The sequence below is a fragment of the Physcomitrium patens genome, chromosome 14, assembly GCF_059467195.1.
Source record: "Physcomitrium patens ecotype Gransden chromosome 14, ASM5946719v1, whole genome shotgun sequence".
Classification (NCBI taxonomy): domain Eukaryota; kingdom Viridiplantae; phylum Streptophyta; class Bryopsida; order Funariales; family Funariaceae; genus Physcomitrium; species Physcomitrium patens.
In genome coordinates, this window is record NC_143423.1 from 9,454,444 (window position 1) to 9,465,679 (window position 11,236).

General features: G+C 28.5%; 1 protein-coding gene across 1 annotated transcript; it reads left to right on the forward strand.

The window, feature by feature from the left end:
• Positions 1 to 2,564: 2,564 nt before the first annotated feature.
• On the forward strand, positions 2,565 to 4,846 carry LOC112291773 (bifunctional monothiol glutaredoxin-S16, chloroplastic). The gene is made up of 3 exons (XM_024539645.3): positions 2,565 to 3,052; positions 3,895 to 4,311; positions 4,501 to 4,846. The coding sequence occupies exons 1-3, from the start codon at positions 2,618 to 2,620 to the stop codon at positions 4,588 to 4,590; spliced, it is 942 nt and encodes a 313-aa protein (XP_024395413.1). The 5' UTR covers positions 2,565 to 2,617; the 3' UTR covers positions 4,591 to 4,846.
• Positions 4,847 to 11,236: the final 6,390 nt, after the last annotated feature.

An 11,236-nucleotide genomic window follows, 5' to 3' on the forward strand; every position in this document is an offset into this window, starting at 1 on the left:
ACTCTCTAAAAAAAGATCATTTTAATAATAATTATTACTTAAATTAATAAATATCAATTATCTTGCTACTTTTGATAAGTTTTAGAATATTTAAAGATTATCTTTTATTTCTTTAGTAATTTTTTAATAAAATAATAAATTACTAAATAATATATGGATAAAAGATAGAAAATATTTTTTTGATTAAAAAATATCATACAAATTGTGTAAGACGATATTTCAATAGAACAAGTAGAGTTTTTTCTACAATAAAATTAGATTATAAAAGCAATTATTTAAATATAAAATAATAAAAAATAGATCTTTTATAAATCTCACTAGTAATAATAATAGATCTCGTTAAATATTTTATAAGAGGTACTATTGTAGCAATTTTGGTTGATGTATTAAAAATAAAATATCTTCCATTTGTTTCTTATTATTTTTTTGAGTCTATAAGCAATCAAAGAATATTTTTAATGAAAACTAGGAAATAATGTAGTTGATGGATACAAAATTATTAAAATGATTCTATATTCCAAATTATTTATAGTTTTTATAAATATATTTAATAAAAAATTATCTTGATCCATACTTACTCTAAATAAGATTGTATTTTATATTAAATCCAATAAATAACAAATTATCTCCTCACCAATCTTAATTTCAATAAGTTTTTAAAACCAAATATAAACATGAAAATACTACAGTAGTACCATTTTTAAATATAAGTAATTAGTTGTGGTTTTAAACTATATCCTTATTGAAATAACAACATTGTTGACATTTAGGCTATGCAAATTAAATTAAATTGTATATTCAAATTGATTTAAGTGAGATTAGAATTTTTTTTAAAAAAATTCAAGTAAATTATTTTAATACTAATTTAAAGATAAATTAAAGAATTAGATATTATCACAAAAAATATAGGATTTATACAATAAAGTTAAGATTTTTTTTAAAATATTCATAAATATACACTAAAAAATCTTAATGTATTATTATTAAAGTTTTTTTTAAAATAGATATCTAATTCTTTGCATTTGGCATCACATTGATTAGCCAATATGGAAATCATATGCAAAAATTTGTCCAATGATTTAAATAATTTTATTTATATCATTCTCTACCAAGTATTTTCAAATCAATTCCATTCAATTACAATCTTGTGGTAAATTTAAAAGAAATGTATTAGCATCCTAATTTCTAAAAAATCAATAAAAAAAAAAACCCTCGTCTTTTAGAATTATTAGAACACCTCATTGAATGATTAATAAACAAATTTCTTTGTACTTAGATAATGTGGATTTAACTTTATTTTGTTCTAAGCTATTGTATAATATCGACATGCTTAGCATATCAATCATAATACAAAATATATTATATTAATTCATTTTTATTAATAAAAACAATCAATATTATTCTTATTTTATTATTTTTATTATTTTAAAATATAACCTATAGAAGATTTCATATTTACACCAGTTTATAATGCACATATATATCTTTTTAATATATATTATTAATCCTAAAAAATATTCATTTAAATTTTGTATTTTATATTCTATAATTAAATCTGAAATCTTTCAAGTGATAAAATGCAAGTTTTGTAGTTTTTTTTAAATCTTATGAATGGCAACAGATTTTATTCTATTATAAGTGCTAAAACACTACATTCTTTGTAATTTATAATAACTTAAATTATTATGAATTGATTTGACCATAGACAATACATGCTTCAATATTTTGAATACTATGCAAGCTTTATTGCACAAAAATCTCTGAAAAACCTAATATTCTTATAATATAAAAAATTTGAATTTCAAATCACGTTTTGATTTGAAAAGTACATTTAAGAACCTTCTATCACTTGAAAGATTTCAGATTTAATTATAGAATATAAAATACTTTTAATGCACTTCAATTGTATAGTCACAATATTTTTAGTCAAAAATGTTATATAACCATATATTTACATTTTTTATTATTTTTAAAATACCATTTTACTCATCTATTAAATATGTATATATATATATATATAAATATATATGAAATATAATTTCATCAATAAAATTTCACATATTTTTTTTTTCAAAAAAACTTTGTCCTTAAAGTGTGACCCAGCCATTTGAACAACTATGTAAAATCTGAAATTTTAATAAATAAAACAAATGCCAATATCTTTATATACACCTCAATCAAATAAATATACGCATACATACATACATACATACATACATACATATATACACACACACACTAAAAGAGTTTCAAAGCTTTCATTTAAAATCCGTCTCTCTTATATTCCTCCTCCTAATCCATGAACATGCACACTCATCATCACATTCCAACCCTTGGATGAAGCCAACTGAGGCAGCGTTTACAATTAACGAGGCAACCCTAATCAGCAGCAGCAGCCCACTTCCTTGCATAATAAATCCGTGCTAATCCGCACTAATCACGTCCCTGTAACCACGGGGCCCCAATCCCGTGGCGGAGAGAAGCCCCACAGAGCATTCACACACACATACTAACTAGTTACTACTCCCTCCTCAGCACCAACACACACAAAGCCTACACACACACACACAGAGCGAGAGATATAGAGAAGGAAGGAAGCCAGGAGGTTCCTCCTCGGATGGATATGGCTTCGGCTATGGCGTCGTCCCGCTCGGTGCTCGCCCTTGCTCGCTCCACTCCCTCTCCTTCTGCTTCTGCCTCTTCTACTTCTGGTGTTGCTGTTGCTGCTGCTGCGCCATCTTTGCGCGCTGTGCGCTTCTCTTCTGCCGCGGCTTTTGGAAGCGGGACCTCGTGGACAATTAAAAGGCCAGTGTTGAGGGGAGCGACGATGCACAGGGTGCGGGATGTTGTCTCCTGCTCGCTGAAGAAGCTGGCAGAAGTGGAGCTCACGGATCTCACCAACAATCCCTCTCCGTCGTTCCCCGCGGCCCCGGGAATTTACGCGGTTTATGATAAGGCGGGTGATTTGCAGTACATTGGGTTGTCGCGTCGGGTGTCGGCCAGCTTACAGTCGCACATGAGGGAGCTTCCGGAGCTATGTGCATCCGCGAAGGTAAATAAGTAGTGCTGCAGTTTGTGTGGTTTTCAGGGTTGTACTTGTTGTGAGGATGTGCCTCAGGGAGCAATGACATTCTTGTTCTCATTCTTCTACTTTGCCATTTTCGGAATGTCACTCTGGCTTGAAGGAGTAGTATATTCAGCTACTGCTTGGGTACAGCCCTCATAGGCTTGCAGGGTACCGTAATAGTGTGCTTTGTTGAATTGGGCTTGTCTATACACTTGAGGATTGTGCGTAGGTGTTTGTTGTTGCCGCATTTCATTTTGCTACTTTACACTTTAGAATTCCCGAGTTCTGTCTCAAGATAGTCAATTGATTTGAGAAGGTTTCCTTTATAATTGTCTTCGTGAGACTCTTGGTCGAGTGTTCACTCTCCCTTCATTAAAGCGTGGTTATTTTTTATCATCTTTGGATAGGGTTAAAATTTAGCACCTGAAAATTACAGATACAGTGTTCGAGCGCAATTGAGTGAACCATATTTTCGTTTACTCTTTAGCATTCAGGGCACTTCACGATGGTGTGGCTTGCTTGAATACGATATTTTCTTCAATAGTGTGAGAGGTGTACGAGGAGTAGTTTGTGTAGAATTTTATCCGCATCTGTGTCTTCCACTTGAGTATCGTCGCAGACAAGGCTAAGCAACGATTCACAACTATGTGGTGACGTTGTGGAATGGGCATCCGGAGGATTTAAGTAGTTCACTTTCACGAAAAAAATCCTCGTTGCCCTGACCGTGCTTCTTGTCCTTGTTGCTCAACCTAAATGTACTTGGTTGTATATACTTACGGACTGTCGTATGATAAATTGGAAGTCATGCGCTTAACTATGTGGTGCAGTTTGCAGTAGTTGATGCGCCTGAGCGAGCAGCTCTTACGGATGCATGGAAGAGTTGGATGGAGGAGCACATTAACCAGGGAGGGAATGTTCCGCCTGGAAATGTGTCCGGCAACACAACTTGGACTGCCAGGAAAGCAAGGGCAGCCAAGCCTGAAATTAAACTGACACCTGGGGCTCATGTAAAGCTCAATGTACCAATTGAGACCTTGATAGACAAAGTAGTGAAGGATTTGAAAGTTGTGGCCTTCATCAAGGGCACTCGCACCTCCCCACAGTGTGGATTCTCGCACAGAGTGTTGACGATTCTCAATGAGCAAGGCGTAGACTACGAGGTCCTGAACGTTTTGGATGAAGATCACAATCCTGGTCTGAGGGAAGTTATTAAGAAATACAGTCAATGGCCAACAATACCTCAGGTGAGTTTGTGCCTGCGTTAAATTTTAACTCTGCAAGTCGTTATTTGTTGATGAACGAGGTACCTGAGAAATCACGTCGCCGAAGGAGGGTTGGAACTGGTGGTGTGATCATCGCGTGCCAGGTGACGTCGTTGGGATCCAACACTTCCGTCTTTGATCATTTCTTCTGTTGTGAATTTTATGCTGCAGCTGTATGTGAAGGGAGAGTTTGTGGGTGGAGCCGATGTGTTGGACGAGATGGTGCAGAGCGGGGAGATTAAAGATTTGTTTAAAAACTAAAAGTAGGCCATCTGGCCATATTACGAAGCCTAGAGTAGAAAATCCAATGAGACGGAGAAAAAAAAGGTACTCCATTTTGCTGTTTGATTGCTCACAACACGATGAACTGTAGGAAAGGATTGTAACAGCACATTTGAGTTTCCTAAGCATCCAGCTCCGAATAGGTAACAAGGCACTTTCTGCACTAAAACTTGTGATAATTTGTCTTAACAAGTTTCTCTTCCTCGCATGAAATTCCATTAGTTGCTTTCAGTTACTCTGTGCGTCGCTACACTGGTGGCACCTGAGGCCATCAGCAACTTTTGTGGGAGAACACTGTATCATTTAGCAAATCCTTAGTTCAGAGCTACAAAACAAACATTTATGCATACAATTTGAATTGGTGGACATCGAAAAGTAATCACGTGTCTTCAGTATTTTGGAATATGTGGTTACTTCTTCGTTCCAAATTGTCATCGAAAGGGCTTTATTCGAATTGAATTGGCAATTACATGCCAACATAATTTATTAGCTATACAAGATTAAATCATCTTAGAGGCAAAACAATGGTTAGAAAGAATCAATCTTTAGGGATGCATACGTGAAATTAATATTCTTTCAAATGAGAAGTTTGGACATGTCCAAATTTTTACAATGTGTTCGATAAATTTATTGGCACAAGGGTAATGAAAATTGGACTAAGATAGATAGTTTAAAGAGAATTTAAGTATAAGAATAATTTAACTAATAACTAAACTTTTAAAAGAATATGACATAGAATAATTAATAATTACCACCACTTCACTATTGAATTTTGAACTTCAAATTAACTAGTTATAGAATATACCTTTGGTCATATAAGGAGTCCTTTCAACTCATATTTTAGAGCCAATAAGTTACAATAAAAATAAAAATGAAAACATATATATATATATATATATATATATACATATATAAGAATATTAAATGGATATATGCTTTTACTAAATAAACTCATTTTTAATGAAGAATATGGTTATCATGAGGAATGTGGTTGATTTTTATTTGTTTCAGATCTAATAGTGGAGAAATAAATCTAGAAGTATTTTTTATTTTATTTTATTTTATTATGATGCTTAAGATGAGTAGATCAATTTTGTAAAAACTTAGGTCTATTTAATATTTTCCTATATATATTAAATAATATTGTATTCTTTACTTGTAACCCATATACTACTCCTATGATTAAAAGTAGTACGTGAACAATAAGTAGAAAAAAAAATCCTATGTGAACAATAATTTATTAGAAAATTTCATTCTTAAATTTAGTCTAAGAATTTATCTTCCATAAACAACAATGTAAATTTTAATGCTATATAGATTAAAAAATTTATTAGTACTTATTATTTTAATTGATTCTTTTTATAGAAAAATATCATATATATCCCTCAAATATGTTGAAATATCAAAAAGACCCCTACATTCTTTATAATAGCAAATGTATCCTTCAAAGTTTTGATAATAGCAAAAATATCCTTGAGTACAATAAAGTATCTCCAATCTAACAAAAGTCCTTGGATTCCATTATTTTTTTTTGTTTTGAATGTAGTACAAATCTTGTGCCTTTATAATATGTCTTGAATTTTTTAATATGTATCAATTAGATATGTAGCCTATAACTCCCTTGTTATTCATCTTTTGTCTCCATAATGCTTGCATTAATTGCACAAAATAAGATTATGATATTTTCTTAGAATTCTATGGCAGCACAAATGCGGCCAAATAATTCTTGAGCCACAACAACTTGCATGTCTAATTGATGCAAAAAGTAGACATACAAATATGACTAAGAACTTAATATGATAAAGAACTTAGCAAAGTCCTAACAAAAAACTGTCAGACTATATATGACTTGTTAACCACATATTAGATATATAAGTAGATTGCATTGTTGTGCGGTAACATGATTATATGGTAAAAAATTAAAAAATTGATGTTATTATAGAAGGACCTAATAGAAAGATATAGTAGAAAAATAATAATAAATTATAGAAAGGTAATAAAATATTTAGTCTTAATATTGTCTTTTGAAGAAGAGACTTCTATTTATTTTATAGAGGCATAAATGAGCCAAATCAAAGTAAATAAGATAAAAAATTAATATAGACATATTAAAAAGAGAATCAACAATAGATTAAAGCAAAATTTACTTCAATTAACTAAAAATTGATATCCAAAGAAGACCAATTGTCAACTTGAATCAAAATTAGATCCTAAGGCACAAAACCATGAATTTATGGTGACTCCAAGGTTCTTTTATAAATCAAAGACTAGGATTTGAGAGAAGACTTTATAAGATTTCTTTGAGCCTTGATTTTGAACAATTTGAGTTTGTAATGACTTTGTAGGAGCTTTGAAAAGTGATGAAAAGTGATTATTTTTGATGAATGTGGTTTTATAAAATTAAAAAAAAATATATATATATATATATATATATATATATATATATATATATATATATATATATATATATATATATATATTTGAAAGAAATTTGTAAGTTTGGTATTAGTTCTATGGGTAATTTTTTTATTTTTATTTTTGAGTATGATTGTTCTTATTGCATGTTATAAATTTGAATATGATTGAATGGTAAGATTCAATGATATTGAAGTTCAAATAGGTTGGAGTCTCAGAAATAAAGTTTTAAAGGTTAGTGAAGATTTCTAAAAGCTTTAGCGATTTCCTTGTTGAATTGAGGTGAAATTTATGTGTATAGGTAGTAGACTTGATTTCCAAAATATATATGAAATTTGAGAGGTATTTAATGGTAGAATTAAGAAATTTTGGCTCAGAGATATTGGCATCAAGATTGGTGAAGGAGGCCAATCAATACCTGAGTGGATTTTAGAATTTATCATCTAATTAGTATGTATGATCTTTTTCAAAAATTTTATGCTTGTTATTAACTTAGTTGTTATAAGGTATGCAAAGTTTGAATCAAAATCAAGAATTGAATCATTTATTATTGAATTTTTAATCTATTATAAGATTGTTAAGATTTTTGTTTAAGATTTAGGATTTAATTAAGGATTGATTAGAATTGGTTTAAGATTTAATATTTTTTTAGGATATGATTGGAATTTAGGATTGTTTTTGGATTTAATTAGGATTTGATTAAGATTTGATTAAGATTTGATTAAAAATTGATTAGCATTTATTTAAAAAATATCTAGGATCTCATTAAGGTTCATTAGGATTGGTCTAGGATTTAAGATTTTATTAAAATTTCTTTAGGGTTGATTTAAGGTTTAGGATTTTATTAGGATTTGATCTAGGATTTGATTAAGTTCCATTAGATTTTCAATTAAGGTTTGACCTAAGATTTGATTAAGGTTCATTTGAATTTTAATTAGAATTAAATTAAAATTTGGTTAAAATTTATTTAGAATTTATGAAACTTTTAATTTTTTTAGGATTTATTATTATTATTTTTAAAAAATAATAAATTTTTTTAAAATAATTTTTTTTATTTCTTTAAAGATTTATTTTTATATTTTTTTAAGATTTCTTATTATTTTTCTTTGAAATTAATTTAAGACTTCTTTATATTTCTTTTGTAACTTCTTTTAAATTTATTTTGAATTAGTTAAAGTTAAATTAAGATTATCAAGATTTGTTTAAAGTTTATTTAAGATTCTATTAGATTTGGTAGGATTGTTGTTGAATTTTTATTTATCTTTCATAACTAGGTGCCTAGTGCATTCTCAAGCAAGAACACACGTAATACAACATAAGTAGTGAATCCAACTTAAAAGCTTAAGGTGGAAGGGATTGGAGGTTGCTTATTTTTATTTTTATTTAATGAAGAACGAGAGTAAGAGTTTTGAAAGATCCATAGAAGGAGTTTTAAGTAGAGCTTCTAGTGGAGTTTCTACTAAAGGACAAGGTATGTACATGGATCCAACCATTACAAGTATGTTTTAAGCTTGTACATTGTTTATGCAACAAGAAAGCAATGATTGTAAGAAAGTTTTGATAATCAAAATATTGCAAGCAATGGATAATAAAGTTGATTAATTTGATGAAAGAAACATTTCAAAGTATTTAAGATGTTAAGTATAGAAAATGGAATTAAATTGGATTTTTGAAAAAAAAATGATTGAGCCATTTGGACTTGCCCAAGTATCAAAGATATGGGAACATGTTAAATCAATTATAATGCATTATGGGAGTTTATAGAAGATATTTTTATATATATTAAAAGATAAATATTTTTTGGAGGACACTAATCATATTACTAAAAAATTATTTTTAGAATGGATTGAATGGTCTAATAAGAATTTATAAGCAACAAAGCTATTAAGGGAGTTTAATAGACAATATTTTCAATTATCAAAGGTAAAGAAGTTAACATTGGAGCCAAATAAGATTGAATGATTTTTTCAAGTAGCCAATAGAGAATTATAATAAAAATTAGAATTGCTTAAAGACAAAGAAGATGAAGGATTGACAATAAAGTTAAAAAAATATTATAGATGTTGTGGGTATGCTTGCAAAATGAGAGAAAATGAAGGATAGGATTAATATTCTAAGAATAATACAAGCATCTAAAACTCATGTACATACAACACGATAAAAAATGCCTATTATTCAATCTCTAGTATCTACATCAAAAAAAGAAGATATGGAAGTTGAAGAAATTATATATGGTATGTAGGATCTTCAAATGAAATTTACAAGACTTAAAAAAAGACTTCTATAAATAATTTGGAGGCTATTTTTAAATAAAGGTATATACAAAGATACATTTGATGTGATGATGTTTTTAATACTATAAAAGATTGCAATGAATTTAATAATGTAATGAAACAAAGATTGATTTTTTAGAAAGATGAAAATGTAATATTAAAGAATAAAAGGGACCTACTTCAAATCAATTTTAGTAAGGAATGTATGAGAGCATTGATTCAAGCCTATTTAGTAATATATGGAGTAGCAACATGAGAAAGTATAAGTTATGGTATTAGAATAGATGGCCTTAATGGAAATATAGAGACAAGTGGATTCTGAACTTTCGCTATTTCTATAATGTAAAAAAAAAAAAAAAAAAAAAAAAAAAAACCTCGAAAGACATTATTAAGAATTGGTACAAGAATACGTGGTGCAATAAGTTGAAAAGATCTTATAGAGGTACTTTCAATTCATGCATATATTACTAAGAGTCAACATAAAGCTTTGATGGAAGAAAAGAAACAAAGAAATTTTGATGATATAAGAAAAGAAAATTCTTCTGAGAAGAAAATTTGAGGAGATAAGGCTTGTGAGGCAACTTCATAAGAATTACCTAAAAAAGATACTTCAATAATATTGAAAGAAAAAGAAATAGAGATAAAAGATAAAAATAAATCAATAACTTATAAACTACTCTTTCATATTAAAGTAAATATAGATTTAAAGGGATGTGTTGGAAGAATGCATACTAAATTCTAAGGTGGAATTTGCATTGAAAGAGATTTTAGAAATTACAAAGAAGGAATTTTATGATATTATTATTGAGAGCATTAAAAAAAAGAGATAATTAATACATAAAACTTAAATGAGTCATGCTATTGATGCAAAGATATATAAGAATGAAGAAGAAGTTGATAATTATTAAAAAAAATCACCAAGTAAAATGAATGCATTTTGAAGATTATTGTAACAAAAAATAGAATCTTTAAGCTATTATATTCAAAAATATTGGGCAAAGGCAATTATAAAAGTATTAGTGAAGGTGGAAGATATAAAAGAACCAGTTGTTGCTTTAATTGACTAAAATTCTAAGATAAATCTTATGTCTAAAGATCTTTATAAGAAATAAAGGTGGTCAATTGATATGGAGTATGGATAGACAATATGAGGAGCTAATAGTACATAAAGTGAATTATTTAGAACTGTTGAGATTTTTAAATTTGGATTGGAGATGTTGCAACAGAGCAATATTTCTTTGTTCAAGATAGAACATCTTATCAAATGATTTTAAGACAATCATATATTATGGAAACATGCATGGAAACAAAAATGTTTGATGATGGTTCAGCCTATGTATAGATACTTAGTGAAGATAGAAGGAAAGGGGTATAATTTCTAATTATGCCTCTTAATCATGAAGAAAATCAAGATAGATTTAAAGAGAAGTTGATGCCATGAATTGTTAGAAATTTAAGGATTTTGAAAAAATACCATTATAAAGCAAGATTATAGATGTATAAAAAGAGAGATACTTTTGTAAGATGTAGATGCCTTTGATAGAAGTTTTATTAGAATTTTTAAAAATAAAAGTATTATGTACAAAAAAATTGAAGATTTAAAAGAAAAGAGAGAAAAAAATATGTGATATTGAAAAAAAATTATATAGCTTAGAAATATTGAAAGATGATGAATAGATTTTAAGTATTTATAAAAAAAATGAATTGAAAGATTCTTTGGAATTAATTACATCTATTGGATTAAGAAATCATGATAAGATTGTGAAAATTCATTCAAAGAGGATTTATTTCTTTTTTGAATCTTTCCAAGCACAAAAAGTTATTATAAAGATAAAATATAAAACAATAGATAAGAAAGTAAAATCTATTGTTAAACCTTTATCAAAAGATTTTATAGAATAAATAGAAGAGATACTAAAAGAAAAATTTTAATAGAT